This window comes from Xiphophorus hellerii, chromosome 11 (assembly GCF_003331165.1).
Source record: "Xiphophorus hellerii strain 12219 chromosome 11, Xiphophorus_hellerii-4.1, whole genome shotgun sequence".
Classification (NCBI taxonomy): Eukaryota; Metazoa; Chordata; class Actinopteri; order Cyprinodontiformes; family Poeciliidae; genus Xiphophorus; species Xiphophorus hellerii.
In genome coordinates, this window is record NC_045682.1 from 4,856,072 (window position 1) to 4,878,007 (window position 21,936).

General features: G+C 38.8%; 1 protein-coding gene across 2 annotated transcripts; it reads right to left on the reverse strand.

Moving 5' to 3' along the window:
- Positions 1-1,610: 1,610 nt before the first annotated feature.
- On the reverse strand, positions 1,611-21,393 carry rabep1 (rabaptin, RAB GTPase binding effector protein 1). 2 transcript variants are annotated; one of them, XM_032577231.1, is made up of 19 exons: positions 21,244-21,393; positions 17,313-17,441; positions 16,748-16,951; positions 16,263-16,423; positions 15,757-15,876; positions 15,145-15,280; positions 14,642-14,820; positions 11,501-11,608; positions 9,443-9,904; positions 8,753-8,857; positions 8,470-8,586; positions 6,987-7,085; positions 5,813-5,953; positions 4,857-5,046; positions 4,725-4,736; positions 3,380-3,435; positions 3,130-3,228; positions 2,864-2,980; positions 1,611-2,688 (listed from the first exon to the last, which is right to left on the reverse strand). In XM_032577231.1, the coding sequence occupies exons 1-19, from the start codon at positions 21,287-21,289 to the stop codon at positions 2,587-2,589; spliced, it is 2,583 nt and encodes an 860-aa protein (XP_032433122.1). In that variant the 5' UTR covers positions 21,290-21,393; the 3' UTR covers positions 1,611-2,586. The 2 variants fall into 2 exon arrangements, with proteins under 2 accessions (XP_032433122.1, XP_032433123.1); XM_032577232.1 differs by lacking the exon at positions 4,725-4,736.
- Positions 21,394-21,936: the final 543 nt, after the last annotated feature.

A 21,936-nucleotide genomic window follows, 5' to 3' on the forward strand; every position in this document is an offset into this window, starting at 1 on the left:
ACTTCAGGGGCCACAAATGGCCCTGGGCCCTACTTTGAACACCATTTGGGGTCAACTGGACCTTTATATTACATTTTAAAGTGAATCTACGGCTAAACTTTGTAATATCTTTCCTCGACAAGGAATCAGAGGCCAACTTCACAGTCATGCTCCTCTCCCCAGAAAGATGCATCTAATGTATCCACCCTGCTGAATCAGACAAGAAAATGTGAGAATTAAGATTTTTACAGGCCAATAAATGACACTGGGCACTTCATAATAAAGGAATTATAAACCAATGAGATCTACATAATATCCGTTTTTCTTGCTTCTTTTCAAAGTGTAAAGAACAACTAAATACCAAACGTATAAAAGAAAAAAAGCCCGTTCGCCAATTATTTCAGAAAGTGACACATACACTGAACATACTACCAATCCAAATGGTTGAACCCCCAACGAAGACAGGTTATTATTACATCAACGAGGCCAACTGTGATAATTGGTGAAGTATGGTATGGAGGATAGAAACTGACATAATAAAATATAAAAGCAAAAAATATATAAATGGCCCAATAAATGTGTCAATACACTTAACATGCACCAAATAATTTTAAAAAGGGGAATCTTACCTAATGCTTTAATACATAATTGACCATATTTATTTATTTTTCTTTTTAATAACTTCTCCATTATTAATCCTGTGTTCCAGTTGTAGTCGTAACTGGGAAATTGCAATTTACCAGTCAAAACAAAATCAACTGGAATGCTTTCCGAAGTTGGATTTTCCACTGGGAAAGTGGGCTCAGCTCCGACTTTGCATTTCAACATGGCGGCTTGGCAACAGTGGCAAGCTCTGGTGGAAACATGTTTATTTCACAAGACACATGTGTAACACTGTGTCCAAAATCAACGTTACAAGTTTGTTTATGGAAAGTAAAATTTAAAACGATTTAAAGGGTTACTGCGAACAATGTCTATGGCCTGGAACCTCTGGTGTGATGCCGAGCCATGCTCTGGGAGGCGATATCAGTCAAGCTGGGAGGAACAAAATGAAAGGAAATGCACCTTTACAAACCCCTCGACGTCATACTCACCTTTAAATGTGTTTGAATAAGCCCGTCAAAAGCAAAGGCGCGAGGGTTCGGGATGAGCAGAGGACCAATGACGGGTGGTCCGTTGTTGCAACACCTATATCAGCTCCACCAATCACGAAGAGGCACCGGCACACTCCAATTACATATTGAAAATAAAAAATGCCTCTTCAATAGTAGTCATAGCCAATGGTGTGACTCAATTAAAATTTTTAATCCATTCCATCGCTGTTGTTTACGGATGCCACTTGTGCAACAGATTTACGGGCGTACCAGAAACACAACACAAGTTTCCAACCGGGGACAGAAACCTCTAATTAATTTACGCGTTCACGTCCCGTTTCTGATTATAACACTTTTACTTGTAAGTTTGCTGCAATAAGCAGGTGAGCATTGAGTTAATTTTATGAAAACAAAATCAACACATCCAAAGTTCTCACCTCTATTATCATAAATAAGATGGTTGATGTGAAGGAATGTCACATTTGTATTTTTCCTGGTTTTTCTAAATGTATAGAAACTCGTTACTCCACATAGGAATGAACTCTTGACACTTTTGAGGTCATTTAATTCAAATCAGTTCACAGACAACAGAAGTTCTCGTAGTGACAGACGAACCATTTCATGACAGTTTAGTGAAGACAAGCAGCCAGAGGGGGGAGGAGGGGAGGAGAGAAAACAGCTCGTTAAGAATCCACTTCTTCTGCCCACTAACATTTAAGATCTTCAAAAAGACATTAAGATCATCAGGTCAAGAAATACCTGAAAAAAGGAAACCATAACAGAAGCAAATTAAAATCCATTCCATCCTATTTTGATGTCTCACTGTCTTTTTTTTTTTCTCTTCTTCTCCTCTAAGTGTTCCTGGAGTTAAATAGTGTTTTCTGACTGTTAGGGGGAAAACTAAAGCCCACAAATTCAGATGTGAAAATGTTCCACACAAGCTCTTATTGATGAAACACTTTTGTTAGACAATATGAGCACCGAAAACGGGAAATCCTTAAAGAAATAGAAGCTATTGGTTGCATTATGATCCTTTTATCCCAGTTAAAGTTTGTGCAAGTATTTCTCATCCTTCATTATTTGTTTCGGGGGGGCAGAGAAAAAGACAAAAGAATGACAAGTGAGTGGATTAAAGAAGCGATTATCAAACGCCTTGAGCACAGAGGGAGACGGAGAGATGAAAAGTGCATTAGAGGACGACAAACCTTTGTTTTTGGTTGAGCTAATACAGACAGTCGTATCTACAGTAGAAACATGACACAGGCCGACCCCCCATCACACAGAGAGGGGCTTCCAGCCTCTCAATCCACAGTCACACATTAAGTTATTTACACGTTTTAGTAGTGTTCTTCTTCATTATTCCATCCGAAGCTTGAAATGTACACAGACAGCCGGGATTTCCTGTCGTTCCAAATTCTTCCAGTGTGGTTACGGGTCGGATAATAACGTTAGCGGGTCGGTGGGAGGGGCAGAGAGGGAAACCAAACTGAACCCAGTCTCCGGTCTGAGGCCATCATGTCTCTGGAAGCTGGTTGATGTCGGTCAGGTTGGTGTCGTTCAGGATTACTTTGATCCGATCCAGGGACTCTGCCTGTCGTATTCGCTCCAGCTGGACCTGCGGACAAAAAACAAACGACGATTCTGATTTCATCACTTCTGTCTGGATCACGGCTCCAAGGCGCTTCAAGAAAACTGTGTGAGATTCAATGTAGAAGTGGGGGGAGGTGAGTAGAGATCTGAAAACTCACTAACAGGCAAACCGGTGCATGAACTAAACAGTCTCTGGTTACCTGAAGAGTCTGAGAAAGCTTGACAAAGTCCTTCTGGACCTGCTCACTAACGTCCAGCTCAGTCTGCAGCCGCTGGGCTTTGTCTCTCTCGTCCAGAACTTGACTTTCTAATGCACTCTATGGTAGGCACACACAGTATAAATGGAAAACAGACACAAAAGACTTCATATTTCACCAGTTTCATTCAGAATATTCAGTTTGTTCAATTACCAACACATTTTGTTCCCCCCAACATGTCATGAGTTGGATGTAACAGCAGCACAAACCTTTGCAGTGGCGACTTCTCTGAACTGGTGCTCCAGGCTCATCTTCACGGCCTGGACGCTGTCCAGTGTCTCCGTCTTCTCTGCTAAACAGCTCTGCAGCTGCAAAAACAAACACGATGACATGAGAGGGTCAGGAGGACACGACTGGTCCAATCGCAGCCTTACTGCACCTCCCCTGACCGCACGTCACAGATAAATAGATGGATGTACAGATGAACACATTAACACAAAGAGGCTGAGGGAGCCTCACCTTGTCCTTCTCTGCTTTAACCCTCTCTAGCTCCATCTTCAGGCTGGAGAACGACGCTGCAGAGAAAACAGAGGCATCATTAGAGTCAGGAGTTCTGAGCCATGAATTATTTAACCAAGCGGCTGTAGTTTGAGCTCTGCTTGTTAGAAACACACCAACAGACCAAACACAACGAGCTGCTAAACGCTACCGGACCGACCGGACCTCCAGAACCAGATGAGCAGGAAAAACAACACCAGCACAATCTGGGGTTTAAAGTTGACGGACCCTCAGAAAACAGAGGCAATCTGCTTTAAAAACGTATAAAAATACTTATTTATTTTAGCAAAAAAAAGGTCTGAGACCTCAGATGTTTCCAGAAAAATGGTTTTATTGGTTTTTAATTATTTGTTATGTTTTGGATCATTTAAGTTGTGAATGAATGAATGAATGAATGAATGAATACATCCATCCTAAAATAATTAATCAAATCTAATAGTATGAACCATAAGCCAAAAGAGAAACAAAAAAAACAGATGAAGTCATTTTCCTGAATTTAAGGATCTTTGTTGTTGATCAATGTAAAAACATAAAATACCCTGAAATACTATTAAATCCCACTTTTGGACATGCACATTTGCTACTTAACATGAAATACAAAAAGTCACATCTAAAGCTACAGTTCTGTGCAAAAGTCTTAAATCATCCCTCACTTATTTAATTAAAATAAATGACATTGTTATCATAAATCTGAAGAAAAAGAGCAGAAAAAAACAGAGCTTTTTCCAGAAAGCCTGCAGAACTCCTGATCAAATTTGTTTTAGTAATTCTGTGTTAATATGAAATTACCAAGAAATGAGGGGAGGGTTTAAGACATCTACATGGTACCATAAAACAAACCTGTACAAGTGTCAAACACACAGTGAGGTGAACTTTCTCACAGCAGAGGACACAAAAGGCCCGTTGCGTTGAAGCCTGCTATGCTCAGTCTGATAACTACAGTGCCTTGCAAAACGTTTTCACACCCATCGAACTTTCCCACGTCCTGTCGTCACATTGAAACGGCAGACTTCATGTGAGAAACCCAGACAAGAGTGCATGAATGCGTCACGAAATTATAGAATTTATTGCTTAAATATTTAAAAATCAAAAAGTATTGTATGCATTTGAATTCAACCTGACTTCACTTTTAGGAATCCCTAATTATAAAAATCAACTGCAGTAAATTGAGTCTATTATGTCTGCTTTATTCTAATCTTTCATATAAAATACACAAAATGTGAAAAAGTACAAAGGCTGTGAATAATTTTGCAAGAAACTGTGTGCTGCTAACACACGCAAGCTGTTAAGTTTAGCCTTTTCATACCTTCCAAGATGTCTGTAATACAATGATCAGTGGAGGTAAAAAAAAAAAAAAGCAGAAACAGAGGAGAGTTTTTTTTTAAATAAATGCCCAGAAAACAGCAGGATGCCTGACGTTTACGCTACAGATTCTCACCTATCTCCTCCTTGCAGCCCTCGATCTCCAGCTGCAGGGTGTCTTCCAGGTTCTCCTTCAGACACTGCTCCGCCTGGATCTGCTCTTTCAAGAACAGGATCTCAGCTTTTAGCTTCTCCTCCACGTGATCAGCCGCCGTCCGCAGCGCCACAACGTCGTCCCGGTACTGCAGCACCAGGCCCTGCAGATCCTGCAGAACAATCCAGTTGAGAACTATTTAACTGCTTCTAATCTCAAAATGAGAAGTTTGGGTTGAACTAGTGGCTTCACATTTATTTTTCACATGTTTTAACAATGCAATTGTTGTATCTTTTTTATATTTCCTACATTTGTATTTGTTAAATCATTTATTTCCAGGACATGAGCAGAAATTCAGACTGGAACATCTACGCCTTTTTACCTCTGTTCTTTTTTTATATCGTAGGAGAAACGGGCTGAAACAATTAATTGGATTATTTGTGATTAATCGTTTGATGAAATAGTTGCCAACTAATTTAGTAATCAATTAATCGTTAACTGTATTGAGAGTTCAGACTCAAAAAAGCCATTTGCTAAAAAAACCCCCCAACATATTCACAGCCTAAACTGTACAAAAAATATAAATTTGGCATATGGGATGTTAAAAAAACTTCTTTGTAAATAAATCCTGCCCAAAACTACTCAAGTGGAATAGTTTTAGCTTCATCTGGTTCAAATTCTGTAAAAAAAAAAATCTATTAATCACCTTTTGCTATCCAATTATTAATCAGTTAATATAAACTAATCATTAGATCAACCCTACACTGTGTTGATAAGTCAAGTAGAAAGGTTTGATGTTAAAAGTATTTTTTTAGCTGCAGATCCATCCGCTGCTACAAATGATCGAGCGTTCACCGAAGGAATGCAGTCGTTTCATGTTAGGCAATTAAACTATTAACTAAATCAGATTTAGTCTGTGAGGTGCATTGAAGGCGTACCTGCACAGTGTCGGGCATCTGGAAGTCTTCTTGCTGCTGCAGTTCTAGATGCAGTCGGTGTTTACCCTGCAGGCTCTCGTTGTCTCTCTGTAGTCGGCTTAGCTCATCCGCCACCTGCTCCCTCGACTTCAACAGAACCGCCTAAAAAGAAAAAAAGAATATTCTTCACATCTGCTTGGATCATCATTTCCTCCAGGGTGTTGGTTTTCATTTATGGTGTGTGATTTAAACTCATATCTTTAGGCTTAAGCATCATCAACAGCAAAAGATTTTCCAACTATTCAGGAGGAATGATTTTTGCTCTAACTTTATTTTATTTCCGTAACCATGGCAACAAAGTTGGGTTGCTTTTTTTTTTAACAACTTGGAGTAGCTGAATAGTCTCTCTAAAGCTCACCAATCCCAGAAGAGCTTAAAAGGCAGAGAGAGGAGAAGGAAGTTCAAACCATCTTTCGATGATCATAGTGGGTAAGGATCACATCCCCTACTCCAACATCTCTCTATTCACAGTTAAAAAGAGATTTAACTGTTATTGTCTAATTGAGCTGTTAGCATGTTATGACACCAACGAGACTGCCATACAACAATAGTCTTCAGTCAGAAGCTTCAATTTGTTGCAAGACTGACTGCTAGTGGAGATCCTGCCTGCCCACAGCTTCACCATTCACAGCGACTCTTTGAAGATACTAGAATTCATACATACTTTTAATATCGCAAAAGAAAACTAAATGTTTTCGTGACTCATATCAACTAAGTATCTTCTGTTTTGAGTTTTTTGTTGTTGTGGAAAGTGTTTTGTTTTTTTTTGTCACTCCCAGTTTATATAGTATTAGTAAATATAATTTCCCATTTTATTTTCTAACAGGCCCTCCTTTTATTGTTTGAAAACTTTTTTGAAGAAAAAAAAAAAAAATCTTAAAAATAAAGTCCAATCAGCGTATCCTAAACCCATTAGCCTCGTCTTGTTATCGGTTGGTTGTGAAAAGCAGTGATTAAGTGGAGTAATAAAGACAGCAGACAGGAGCCACAAGCTGCCGCTTAGTTTGGCTGCAAATGATCAACAAAGACAAACTGATGAAGCTTTTCAGGCTGGCTGTCATCTTTTATATGCTGATAGTAAAGCCATCAGGCGGGGACAGGCGGTGTGGCGTTAACAGCTGAACACGCTGCTCACCATCTGCTCCTGTGTGTTCCTCTTAGCCTCACTGAAGGCCTGCTGCAGTGTGCTGAGCAGCGCTTCTGATTCCTGGACTCTCTGCATGAGGGCAGACACCTGTGAAGAGAAATCAAAACACAAGAGACTGCTAATTTAGACTCATAAAATCTATAAATAGAGAGGTTATGAAACATAAAGAATAGCTGGCACGTTTTTGGCAATAAAAAAGGCTCTGTCGTTACATCTCACTTAAAAACAGGACTAACTACAGTACATGATAATGGACACTGTGGATCACAGTGTCGGTGGATTATTGTTGTAAAATGAACACAAACTGTTTTCTTGGAGAAATCTGCCAATAGGACAACTCTTAGTTGGCACTCTTTACCACAGGTGTAGTTCACCTGCACTGAAATACAGGCTGAATGAGTTGGCAAAAAGAACTTTTAAATACATGGGTAAGGTGCCAGATCATTAAGTCTCCAGGTTAGTGCTCTGGGACAGCATTTCACCTCACTTCCTGCTCCTCTCCAGATAAACCTACCACATAAATCTTTGCTCTCAGTACTTTTGTGTTGGATATGCACTGAGGCACAACGCTTCGACAACGTTCAGCTGTCATGTTTGCTTTGTTATATATTTATCCATTATGAAAATGAACACGTCTATCATCAGCTATAACCTTGAAAACAACTGATAAAGATAAGATGCAAAAATGAATAGGAATTCCCTTGAAATTAATGCTTCCTCATAAACTGCAGTCATCAGATTGTGATCTTTGCACAGCAGAAACCTGCAGAATACGAGCCAGAGGTTCGTGGCTGGCCACAGCTCTATCACCCATCTTAAATTAACTTATCACTTACAAACTGACAAAACACAAATGCTATAGTAAAGTCTTTGGTTTGGTTATTTTTTGCAGTACAATGTTGCAATGCAGATACGTCTGCAGATTCTTATCTACTTGATTTCTATTTCCACATCAGAGAGAGCAGCAATAGAATGTTTTTGGTGTTGGAGATGAACTCGAAACAAAGCAGAATCTGTAAAATCCTTCATCACAGGCAACCAGTCGGCATGTTGGTGGTTCTCAGGGGTTTTTAGCAAGAAATGCAGATAATATCAGCTGCTCTCATCCTGTTTTAAAGCTGTTTTCTTCCCTCTGTGACACCAACAGCTCTCTGATGTGAGAAAGGTTATTCAAGATGTCTTGTATTTCAAGGCATTTCACATTTCAAGGCTGTGAAGTGTTTTGACACATTCTCATTACGAATAACTTTTTGTCCTTATTTGCTTATCTGCCAACTAAGACTTTAACTAATTGATTTAGTCGTACAAATGTTAGGAAAATTCCTACAAGGCCTGTTGGACTAATAGCGTTTTTCCACCCTTCACGATAAAACAGATTTATTTGTTTTCAGTCAAATTCTACGTAGGTGAGATTATTTCAATAATCGATTCATTACAATTAATCGTTTCATTAGATTTATAGGATACATACCTTAGCATCAGTTTCCTCGTTTCCTATTTTTACTGATTCTTCTAGACTCTGTTTCTCCGTCATCGTCCTCTCCAGCTGATCGTTAGCCTGCCGCAGCATGGCCTGCAGCTTCTTCACCTGCAAGAAAAAAACACTCAAACTATGGAGACTTCTCCGACACAATTAAGTTGAATTACACCAATGCTTCTTCAAAATAAACAATAAATTAAGTCGCAAAATATGATAATTTCATAAAAAGAAATAAATAAATCTGGATTGTCTTTGTGAAAGCAGAGAAGCGTACCTGGTCTCGTGTTTCGGCCTCCTGTCCTTGAATGGCCTGCAGCTGCTTCTCATAGTTGGAGCACATGTCGCAGCGTCGGCCGAGCTTCCTGCCAGCGTTTTTTACCTGGTTCAACAAAAATGTGGCAACAAAATGTTCATGAATGATCATCAGTCCAGATCAGCACTCAGTATATCTGGAGTTCCTCAAGGCTACATTCTGAGCCTTCTCATCTTTTATGTAACAAAAGTATCTTTTCTTTTACAATTTGACCCCTTCCCCTTCAGCATAAATATTATGCTTCCAAAGATGCATTTTTATATATATATATTTTCAACATGCTTTGCAAAAAAACAAACAGAAAAAAGGCAAATAGATGAATTTCTACCAATAATTTGGAACATTATGACACCAAAAAGTCCCAAGAGCTATTAATCTATTTTTTAATCACTCCTAATATTTTTCTGAGAAAACAAAAAACTGAATATTTATCTTTTTTTGAAGTTTATATTGGGAAAAATACATAAAACTCAACAAAACTACTTTTGTTGAGATTCCATGAAATATCAAAGGTTTAGTAATCATCATTCCATATAATTTGGGATTATGTTCCAAAACAGGAATGAATGCGGAGTCGCAAATAAGAGAGGGTTCACTGTACTGGTAGGAAGTAAACTGGGAACTTAAAGCACAGAAAACCAATCTGTTCACCTCTTGCTGCAGCAGGTTCCACTCGGTGTCGCTGACGAGTCGGTAGCCGGACGGCGGTAAGTAGGCGGTGTCCGGAGCGTGGGAGATGCTGGACAGCAGCGACGCCGTCTCCTCCTGCTCCGGCGTCATGGCTTTTATCGCTTTCTCCTGGTCCTTAGTCAGCAGGAAGTGACCCGCCGTCAGCTTGATGGAGCCGATGGACGAGGTCTCACCAAAACTACTGTCTGTCACGCCGCAGTCGGCCCCCACCAGGGGCCCAAAGTCCGATTCGTCCAGGTTGCTGGCCGACTTGGCCTTGTGGTTGTGTCCGCCGAGTCCCTGCTGTGAAGACAGCGAGGACCCGAGGCTGTCGGTCGACTGGACCCTCCGCAGGTTGTCCTTGTAGGGGTCCGAAGGGCTGCCGGCAACGATGTCAGTGTCTAAGGAGTGTATGGATCCATGAGCGCTGTGGTTGGTCGGAGGCTGACAGAGAAAACAAAGAAATAAGAGTTTAGAGGAAAGAACAATTTGTAGTTTAAATAAAAAAAACAGCCGAGTTTTTAAAGCAAAGTCAGAGAAAATATTTTTTAGGGAACCTTTTTAAATGCTACTGAACTTAAATAGGAACAGTGTGACACCAAGAATGAGCACTTTAAATCCAACTAAACTGCTGCTAGCAATGCCCCCCAAGTCAACGTTTACACTCGCAGGTGGAAATGGCTGCAAACAGATGCGCAATTATACAACCATACATCTTTGAAAATCAGAAGTGTCGCCTTCTGCAGAACCAACAACAATGCAGCAAGTGGTTTCTGGATGGTAAATCAACAACAAAACACTTGTCTTTTCCATCAGCCATTGTACAGCGGTAAAACCCGCTGACCAAATGTGCTGGAGCTCAGTTTGGATTGCTAGATAAAACACAGTGGCCTCGATTATGACTTCATAATCTGGAGGTTTTTGAAACGGCTCATCTTCCAAACACCACAAAAACTAAACTTATCGCCAAAAAACAGTGTTTGAGTTTTTAGCATTTGGGATGTTTTTTTAGAAACAGTAGAAACTCAAATGGAAGAATAAAAACATGCAAAATTTGAGTTTTGCATAATTTCTGTTTACAGATTAACCATGAAATCATTTTGTATTTAAATGAATTTATTTTGAAATTAAATTTATTTATTTCATTTTGTCCCTTTTAACATTCCATAAATATCTGAAAGCAGACTTGAGTAGCATTTCCCACTGTGATACAGTGTCGATTAATAAGTTACCTAGAACTATAAACTACTGCCCCCCAAAAAATCTGAGAAACAAAAATGCAGCTTCAGGAAGAAGTAGTTATTTAGCTGAAGAATTCAACTTATTTTGCAGTGCTGTTGCCCTTCTTTAAACTCTCTGGGAGTCACAATGACTTTCACTTCCTCTGCAGAACCGTTACTAAGACCAATTTTCTTTCTTGGTTTGTGCACATCCTACCAGAGTAGCGCTGTGGTTGCTCCACAGTTGCTGCAGAGTCACCCTTTATGCTGAGAAATTAGGCAGAAGTGACCACAGATGCAACAAAATAGGTACTAATGTTGCGAGTGGTCACAGTAAGACTTTGAGAACTTCAAACAATCTTGCAAAACCAAAGTATTAAACCGCTGACATAGAGCCAGAGGTTAACCATTAAAAGAAAGTTTTATAGTTTTAAACCAAAGTTTCAACTAATTAGAACAATGACGACAGAAAACTAATTATTAAAGACTTGTAAAATTTCTCAGATGTCTTATATATTTATAATCTGAACGTAAATCACAATGTTTATTCTCTTTTGTGTTTGTGTAATTAAAAACATCCCATTTTTTTCCTTTGCTCCTTTCATTTATTCCACTTTTGATCCATATTTATATAAAACCAGTGATGGAGACAAAGAATCGTAAAAAGACGTTTCCAGTTTAAACCAGTGAGGAACCAAACACGCAAGGTCAGAGCGTGAAGGTGAAGACGCTCACGTTTCCACCAGGGAACAGAACAAGAGGCAACACCAAGACGAGTTGCTGTGCGTCTCGGGGGGACGGATCAGATGACATGACGTACCTCCTCAACGCTCAGCCCCAGGAAGTCCTCCAGAGGCTCAGTGTTGTCTCCTCCATCGTCCTCCTGCAGGTCCTTCACCAGACTCAGCCTCTCCTTCTCATCCTCCTCCTGGGAAAAAAAGACAGATCTTAATCAGAATTTGTCCCATTTTCCTGGCCCTCCCAGCAATAATCTCACTAAGTGGTGCCTTTATTAGATAGACCAGTATAATCTGATCTGATCATCAGCCTGGACAAATTCTGCTATCAAAGATAACAACATTAAGAGATGCTGAGGGGGGGTTATGTTACTAGATAATGCATATTGTTCTCACAATCCTCCTCTTTCCATTGGATAAAAAATTTACAAAGTGTATTTCATTTTTTAAGAGTTGACGCAACTAGGTGTTTTTAACTTTAATGTAAAATGTATAAATTTTTTTATAGTTTTGGCTTAATGACTGTTCTGAATATATTGTTTCACCAATTGCCTTTTTTGAGTCTGTATACTCCAGTTAGCAATTGATCGATTACTAGTAGTAACAACTAGTAAAACTAGTTGACAATTGTTTTACTAATCGATTAATCACAATTAATCTGATTAATCAGTTAAGTCCTAAAATGTTTTTGATTAAAATGTGATTAATTGTGATTAATTAATTACAGACCCTATAATTAACTTGACAAAAAAATTAATGCAACACTAATAAAAATTCAAATGCAAAACTACTTTAGTGATCCCAATGGGAAATTAAATGTTGTTGTAACTTATATTAATTCAAATTCTTCAAAGAGTTTTTGTAGACAGTGATGGCTATCAAAAAACATCAAACCTGACTTTGGAAAAAAATACAGTATTATTGAAAGACGACAAAATATGTCTTAAATGACCTCCAACTGAGAATCAAAACAGCAAGTAAATGAACAGAAAGACCTCGACTTCTACACAAAACAGCCTGATGGCCTCATGTGTTTAGCATGGAGGTCATGAGGCTGTTGCATGTTCCCAAACGCAGCACCGTGTCTGCTGGAAAATGAGCTCCATTAAACCCCTCAAGGTGCCCTGTGGTATCAGAGCACGAGAAGAAAATCCTTTTAGGCCCGGAAGCTGTAGGTTAGATGGATCCAGTTCATCCCTGAACTCACAGTGCAGCTGGTCTGATTCCTCTCTACTTGGATTACAGCGACCGTAAAGCTTTCCTTATGGAAAAACCACCCAAACTCAGGGTTCCCTCAACATTTTTTTCAGGTCAAAATTCCCTTGATTTTTCCTGAGTCAGTTTCCAGCAGTGGTAGTTTTAACGTAATTAGCGCCCAGAGTCTCCAAACATTTTGCAACGCGGGCCAAAATACTCAGGATGAAAGCACTTACTAAATAAAAACTCAAACATTTATTGCGACATTTTTCTCAATCTTCTCAATAATAAAAAAGAACATCCAAGATTTTAATTAAAGGAAAAAGTTGCCAATTTATTTGCAGAAAAGAAACTGAGAATGGTGGCATCATGTTGGAGCAGCTCTATTAGTTCTGATTTGTTCTTTTCCAGACTTTTTTCTCCATCATTTTTTGTTTGAATTGTTGGATGTTTGGACAATTGTTTCCTCTAGTTTTAGATGCTGTGCAGCTGGAAGGATTTTTGCTCTTACTTATTCATTTTTGGAAGATTTTTTATGATGTGTAACCATGGCAACAAGATTACACTCAACTGGGAGCAGCTGATTAGCATTTCAAAAACTCACATAACACCTGAACCATGACCCCAAAATCCCAGAGGAGTTAGAAAAGAGGCTTTATGAACCGTGGACAGGGATTGAAAGAAGAGTGGCAAAAGTAAATGAGGTGGATTAGCAGAGCTTGCCAGCAACTGGTGGTTTCATCCAGGATGCATTAATGTTAAATATAATCTCTGTTGCCCAGATACTGAGCTGTTAGCATGTCAGGATGGTACAGTCAGATCATCCCAGCCATCCCTTATGGTGTGTAGCACTGGGCAGCAGTGGGAAGGACAGGATGCTGTATAACAGATGGCTATGTTCTCTAAAATGTAATGTATGTTGTTGGTTTCATAAAGATGTTTTTATGATGTAAAGCACTTTGAACTGTCTTGTTGCTGAAATGTGCTATACAAATAAACTTGACTTGACTTAAAATTGGTGTAAAAAGTAAACTTTTTAGAAACTCAAATATCTTTTTCAAGACTTTAACAGATTTCTGACTTTTCCAAACCACAGACACGTTGCATTTGTCATTGTTTACATCTGGAAATTTTAGGAATGTGCACAATGCTGGATGGCTTTACTTGCCATCCAAACAAAATGAAACCCAGAGATGAAGGTATCACTAACTTAGTGCAGTGTGTCACAGTAAAGGAAAAAATAACACAGAAAACCATAGTAGAATAACTCAAAACTACTCATACTCTTCCTTTTTCTCACTCTCTGTATGAGCTGTATGACACAGACTTGTTGCCATAGCAACATATTCATTAAAAAAATACAAACATTTCCAACACAAAGAACAGATCATTCAGTCCATTACAGTTTTATGTTTTCAGGTTTGATGTTTATTTTGCGATTATTAATAAGTGATCAGCAGTGGCTGATAAGCTAATTTAAACCCCTGCTCTATTGATGAACTACCAAGGAGTTGGATTGTGGCTCCCCCTTTTTTTTAACTGAACCAAAACACCAAATTCCACAGCAGATGTACATATTAAGATTGTCAAAGTCAAGCTAGCATAACTGACCTACTTCCCTCTCCCACGCCATTTTATTTTTATTAAAACTTTTCACTCATCTGTGAAATGGGATACCCTGAGACCTTATTATCTAGTTGTCATAATACTGACAATTAGTAGCAAAGCCCTGCATCCCTTTTTCTTTTATATATCATGAGTACATATAACATTTAGTGTGCTATGTTGGCAACTTGACAGCTAAAACCAATGGTAGTCAGTGAGCAGCGTTTTAACCTTCAGCATGGAGCTGGGGGCGGGATCTTGCGCATGTGACGTCATGTTTCAACATGTTTATGGAGGAGCATTTTTTCGTCATTTACGACTTCCAACCTCATTTGGGAAAACAAAAGTAAACCATCCATCAAACTGAGCTCAAGTGAAAGCTAAAACTTCTACAGCAAAGCGATGAGTGACCGCTGCTGTACCTGGTCCTTCTTCTTCATCTCCTCCACCTGGCGGAGCTGTTCGGAGGACAGCACGCTCTCTATTCTCTGCATGTCCCTCATCAGGAGGCGCTGGGACTCCAGGAACTGGTCGTTGGCCCGCTGCCACGTCTGCTTCAGCTGGTTGTGCTGCTGCCGCTCCAACTCCAGTTTGTGACACACTGTGAGACGCAGAGGAGATTACCATCAGCAGCACCTTCAACCTCAACCATATTCATAGAGTTTCGCATGTTAAAGAGAAAGAACATCAATCATGAGAAATGTACCTGCCTGTGTTGCTGCATATGTATAACCTGGTCTCTAGAGACTTTTCCGGCCACAAAAATCTAAAACAATTCTCCAAAATCCAAAAAGGAACGAGCTAACATGTTAGCAGGCATACTCGTCAGTCTCAAATTTTCTATTTAACGAATCTACTACACACATTTTCTACTTCTAAGCTTTCTTTTAATCAAAAAGCTTCCACTAGAAGCCCTGAAACGAACCATCATGGAGCTCTTTGCGTAGTTTCTCTGCATCTTCCTGCAGCACAGACTTCTGCGTGTTCAGCACAGCCACATACATCTCCAGGTCCGTACGACACGACTTCTCAGCCTCCAGAACATGATTCAGCTCCTTCACCTGCCAAAAACAAACAAACAAAAATAAATAAATAAATAAATAAAACAAAAATGGTGAAAGATTTCCAGAATAGAAGCCAAAACTCTTTTAAAGTGATTTCAGACTATTATTATCAAGATTTTCTGAAGGTCTTGGGCCTAAAAAATTATAATGTTAGGCTCTTTGATACCAGCAGCCTCTCAAAAAGACGTATTGTTCCAGTTTGCTTGGTTGAATCACTAAAAATTACAAAAATACTCACCACTTATTGAGATTCTTACTGCCCACAGCAATAAGCATCTACAACTCTTTGATAAAACTTAGATGATGTGATTTCCAACAATATTTAATTTTTCTTAGGATTAATAATGTATTTTTAGTTGAACTGAAATGAATAGTCCTTCTCTTAAAGAAAGGACTATCGTAAGCTAAATCTAAAGAAATGATAGGAAACATTGCAACTGCCATCATTTAAAAACCAAATATTCCTGACTGACCTTGGACGCCTCCAGTTCCTTCACCCTGTCCTCGGCGCTGTTCAGCTTGGCCTTCAGTGCTGCGATCTCCTGCTCCATGGGCATCACTACGGAGCGCAGCTTCTCTGCATCCTCCTGAGCCTGAAACAAGCGACCCATTTTCAAACTCAAACCACTAACAAATACATAGTATTTGGGCTGTTGTAGATAGAAAGAAAACACAAAAAGGAGGAGTAAATTTCTGCCATGAAACTCAGAAGGTTTGAGAATAATCACAGAAATTTTCTAGAAAAAACATGAAAATTTCTGAGCTCCAGAAGTCAAAATTTTGCAAGAAAACCTCAAGTTACCAAGTCTTTTTCTAGAAAGTCTCTCACTTATCTCAAAATTTGAGTTTAATGAGTTTTTCAACTTTTTTAAAGAACCAGAATTTGATCTATTTATGTATTCTATTTTAAATTTTAAAATAAACCTCTAGTCAGAGTTGTTAGGAGCCAAGGTTCTCAGAGTGAGGTCTTGTTATCTACCTTCTTCATTTCGTCCTCCAGGTTCTCCTCCTCCTGTCCCTCCGTGAGGCGGCGCCTCAAGTCGCCCAGCTCCCGCTCCATTGCCTCTCGGTACTGGTTCCACTGGGCTCGCTCCTGCTCCAGGCGCTGGTGGAACTGGACCTCGTATTCACACACTGTATCTGCAGACAGAGAACAAAAAGGAACATGTAGTTTACATGTAAAAGGTGAAACAACAGAAACATTAACAGTTCTGTTATTAAGTTTTCCTTAACCTTTATTTTCTTAACTAATGATAAAATAGAATTATAATAAGAATATTGCATTGTAACCACAGTTCACTTTTTTGGTCCACATCAGAGTTCGATTGCAAAATTCACACCTTCCCAATACAAGCACTTTTAGTGTCTGTATTTAAAACTATATCACAAATCGTAAATAATCAACAAGCTCAATTCATCAAACAATTAAAGGGACTATATTTGTTCAACAGAGGCTGAGTTTACCTTTCATGATGGCCTGCAGCGAGGCCACCTCCTCCTGCCATTGGCTGCGGACCTGGTCGATGGCTTCCTGCTTGGTGTTTTCCGACACAGTGGCCACGGCTTTGATGGTCTCGATCTCGGACTGAGCCTGAGACAGCTGGGTATGCGCGGCGCTCAGCTCGCTTTGGGAGTTCTCCAGGGCCTCGGTTTGTCTTTTAAGTTCCTCTGGGGGAACGAGACGGATCAGACAAGACACGAATGAGCAAAAATCCAAGACAAATGGCGTTAAAACAGACAGAACAGGATTAAAAACATTTTTATTCCCCTTCACATGCATCTTCAGGAAACTATGGAAGAGGGTTAGGGCCACTAAAAAAAAGGAATTGTGACTTTTGATTTCAGAAGATTAAAACTAATTTAATCAGAATTGCAAGTTGTTTTTTTATTGGCCCTAATCCTCTTTCATTGGAAACCCTTATTCAGAACAGACAAATGCACTTCTTCCTTCTTTAAGTTCCTGATCTTTGGGACTTCCTTGTCAATGATTTATGAAGTAAAACTAGTTTCACTATCTTGGGATACCTACGTTCCTTGGTCAGGTACAGCTCTTTGAATTTGGCTCTCTTCTGGTTGAACTCGGCCTCCAGCTGCTGCTTGAGCCGGATGAACTCGGCCCTCTCCTGCTCCAGAGCCGCCACACGCTGCTGAAGCACCTCTGGAAGACGAGAGAAGGAAACAAACACACAGCAGTTCGTCAGCTGCTGATCGCATGTAACCACAGAGGATGGAGCAAAACAGAGGAAAACTTTGTACTGTTTAATTACAAGAGTTTTAGACAGCATAATCAACATGACGGCAAATCAAAAAGTTGTGAAAATGTGGTTGTTTAACTAGAAAAACAAATAAATGATTCTTATAAGATAGTAAACTCTCTTTTAGCTGCTAAACAAATCGGCAGCTGTAGCTCTATAAGCAAAAACGGCTCAGTTAAATTTTAAGGGAAAAATGCCACAGAATATTTTCCATTAATTTCAAAATAAAGACAATGGCTGTCTTTGCTGCCATCCTGATTTTATATTACACCAAAAAAAACCAAAACATAATTTACAGAATCTAAAACCTCATAAGAGAAATGCATAGAAAACCATTGAAAATATTCATCACACTTTAAAACCTGAATTTACACAGTTGAATGAAAAAAAAGCCATATTAGTGTCTTTTCTGTCAAACTGATGTTAAATCGAATAGCCGAATAATGGTTTATCAGATTAAAATTAGTTCCAATCGATTAACACCTGCTCAGACCTTCTTTAGTGTTGCAGTTTGGCCGCCATCCAGCAGAGGGCGCCACTGGTCATCCATACTTAATTGGACCCAGTTGATACAGAATTAAAGATGGCGGCGGTATCCCACAATAGGAATCTGACATCGTCCACAGAGTCCGTCGTGGGATTCAAAATAAATTTTTATCTGATTCTGTTTTTAAATATAGACACTCGACGAACTTGTTACGTTTCACCGTAGAGATATATCACATCTTCACGGGAGTCGACAGAAAAGTCTGCGGTCCTCCTCGTATCTATAAGTGTTTCACATATTTTATTCTTTTCGTCTTTTATTTTTCCCTTCAGGTTTCTGTTGTGCTGTATTTTAGAAATATGTCTAAATGTAACAATTTTCTGTTTATTCTGTCAGTATCTAACAAAGTAGACTCAAAGAAATGCTAAAATACAATGATGTACTTTTTTTTTTAAAAATTCAGCATACTATGGAAAACTTAGCCATTTGTGTTAAAGAAAGACCTTGATACAAAATAAGGCTAGGGTTTTGGAGAAAATGCTAATCAATTAATCTTTAGTTGATCAATGAAATTAATCGATCATTTGCATGACAGAAATAAAGACATTCAATAAAGAGTCACGGTAGAGCTCCATTAGGGAAAACATGCAGGAAGACCTTTGATTGTACAGTATAGCCATGATGTACTCATTGCAACATATCATCGTGACTTTACACCCCTGAGGTCTTCCTAACTGGACTCACATCTGCAAATCAAACAATAATAAATATTTATCTTGTAATTAATCGAAATGAGAGGTTAAAACATCTAAAAAAAAGACACATGCTTTAGCTTCAGTCCTAAACTAGAGCAGAGACTGTGTCCTCTCCTAACCAACCTGACAATACATTCAGTCACAGGTTTTTCCTACAGCAAGAGCGGCTCATACCTGATTTAATTCCTGTCACTTAAAACCAGCAGGACGAGCAGGGAGACAGCAACTTTCTCACATGCAGACAGACAAATGGAAACATTTACGAGCCGCGAGCAGCAGATAGGTGCAGAGCGACTCTGCTGGTCATGTGATAGCTGAGCAAACTCCAACATGGGATTTTCACATCGATTCCTTGTGTTTTCAAGCACAAAGTTAAATTCCGCTGCCCCAAGCAGTAACAGCAACTAAAATACTTTTTTTTTTTAAACTACCAATTTAAACAAAAACATTAACTAGCCAACAACAAAATCCAGCAGTCTTCAGTCTACTCAACAGAAGACTTTTAAAGTAGATCAGAGTGACTAAAACTAAAAGTTGGTTAAAGCTTTTTAATCCAGTGAAATATTGTTAGTATTAAAAAAAAACACAATATTTAGTCATGCATTGAAGTTTAAAAGGTCAGCACCAGTGTTGCTATTTCTCCTTCCTCATCATGTTTGGAAATTATCAGTCGTGGAGTTTGCATGTTGTTCTTCCTGTGGATTCGCTCTGGGTACTCTGGCTTCCTCCCACAATCCAAAAACATAACTGTTAGTTTGAAAGATTTCTCTAAATTACCTTCACCTGTGATTTTCTGTCTTGACCTGTGATGAACTGGCAATCCTTTCCAGATTAGTGGCATATACATTTTCACATAGGAATAGCTTTATCCCTTAATGAACTGCATTATAACATAGAAACTTCTTTTTTGTATTCAAAAATAGCTGGATGGTTGGAAAGATTTAAATGTGAAACCAAAAAAAATTGTAACGGGGGCAAATAAAGATAAAAATGACATTAAGGTCGATCTTATAACCGTTTCAGTCAGAGATTACTTTTTAATTTTGGAAATAAATAAGGAAATTACGAATCACAAAGAGAAACACCAGAAATCATTACAAGTAAACACTGAGTTTTACGGAAAAGGAAAGTGTCTAAGACTGGCACATTTATAACAGAATCAGCTTTCTGGGCCAGGTTTCTGTGCACAAACAAAGAATTGACATTGCAATAGTAATGTCAAATACTGAAAATCTATATCAGATATGGGCACAAAGCACAGGGGAATTCGAAACAAGCGACCAAATGTAATATTTGCAATCAGACTTTTTATGCAAGGCATGTGAAATTCTGCAACGCTTTCCAGCTTCTGACCCACAAGACAAAAAATGTAAGAAGCTCATGACCCTGTCTCCTTGTTGTGCAAACAAGCAGTTAAAAATTGGTATAACAGCAACATAATCATTATCAACAGCCAATATATTAACCAATTTTATAAATTCCAGGCCTGTTTTTCTATGTCTTTTATACTATTTTTAAAATACATATGCTTTTTTGCTTCTATTTTTTTTTGGTATTTAGGTTATCTTCTCAATTGGATCTTAAGCCCTCTCTCACTTGCATACAAGCAACCACATCTTAGGGAACTGCTACTCCAGCCTGCCTACTGCGCTTAGCATACAATCAGCCCATTATTGATGCAATATTGATTCTGCAATGATATTCTACTGATTATGGAGCTCTATTTATGACTGTCTCATTATTTTCGTTATCTAGATGAGGTTAGCACACATTTCTAAGGGCATGTTTAGCAACATTAGCATCAAAATTGAGAAAGAATGTCTGCAGATCGCAATTGTAGAGGATTGGATGCTTTTATGAAATTCAGTGTGGCTAAACAAAGACTGAAAATTATTTAAAAAAAATTCAATGATTAACTTTACTATTAGTAACATCGATAACATAACCACTGCTTACTCAAATGTAGAAGAGTTGGGTGCCTTGCAAAACAAATACACTCAGCCTCACATGCAAGTCCAATCCTACATATTCAGAACTTTACATCTGGCTGATATGACCCACAAGAACTGTATGGCAGGCTTAAAATTCAGGAACAGAACCGACATTTAGATCAAATTGGTCTAAGTAGATAAAGCTCACAGCTAAACAGCAGCTAGAGAGAGTGGTGGTACAGAGAAACTAACGTTATTCTGTTGGGTTTATAGGTTGGTAAATTTGACCAAAAAAAACACCTGTTGTGTCAGTTAAATGTTTAGTAACACTGAAATTGTTAATGTGATGTTCGTAAGAGCACACAGTGGGTGGTAGTAAATGTTCAATAAGAGCCAGTGACACGTCGCACTGATGATGCTAACTGGCTAATGTTGTCAAGGATGCAGAGGCCGCTGCCTTCGGGTCTGTCAACCGTCAACACTCCCCCCTACACCCGCCACCCGAGAAGGCCGTCAAACACAGGACAGTTACCGTCATGTTGGGACGACAGAGGGGAACCCTCGGCCTCCTCGGCCATGGTTTCCTGAGGGACGCTTCAGACAGTTAACAGAGAGGTGGGAAACAGCTACGAGCGCCCAAGAAAACAGGCTAACATCACAACCCGCTGTGAAGCTAGACATGAAGGAAGGGAAGAGTTTCTGGTCAGAGTTTCAAAATAAAACCAATCTATTTTGCTTTGAGGACACTTAATAAAAACTTTAGCATATTTACCTTTAAGAAAAGACCAATTAACAAAAAGTAAATTCAACCAATTTTTTAAATGTCTGTAATAATCGTAAAATAGGCATTTTTAGAATATTTGCAGCGTCAGAGCTTTGTTTTGAAGGAAACAGGAGCATTTCCTGTGAATCGTGATGTTTTTACTTTCCATAGACCGAGAAGTACACACCCCGCGGGCTGCACGCTTCTCTACGCCGTAGAAACGATACGTCATCTCGTCCGCCATGTTGTGAGTGGCATGTTGCCAACTCACAAAATAGTGTCCAAAAACAAAATAGTTTCTAATAAAGCACAACATTTTAATTTCATAATAATTTTGCAAATGTTTGTGTCAAAATTAATATTTGTAAATAAAATGTTTATGATGTGCAAATTATTATTATTATTATTATTATTATTATTATTATTATTATTATTATTATTATTATTATTGTTGTTGTAGTA

Coding starts and splice junctions, on each gene's coding strand:
- rabep1 (XM_032577231.1), bottom strand. CDS start 21,289: ATGGCCGAGGAGGCCGAGGGTTCCCCTCTGTCGTCCCAACATGACG. Junction 15,281..15,756: donor AGGAACTGGAGGCGTCCAAG/GTCAGTCAGGAA, acceptor TGTTTTTGGCAG/GTGAAGGAGCTGAATCATGT. Junction 9,905..11,500: donor TGGGGCTGAGCGTTGAGGAG/GTACGTCATGTC, acceptor TTTCTCTGTCAG/CCTCCGACCAACCACAGCGC.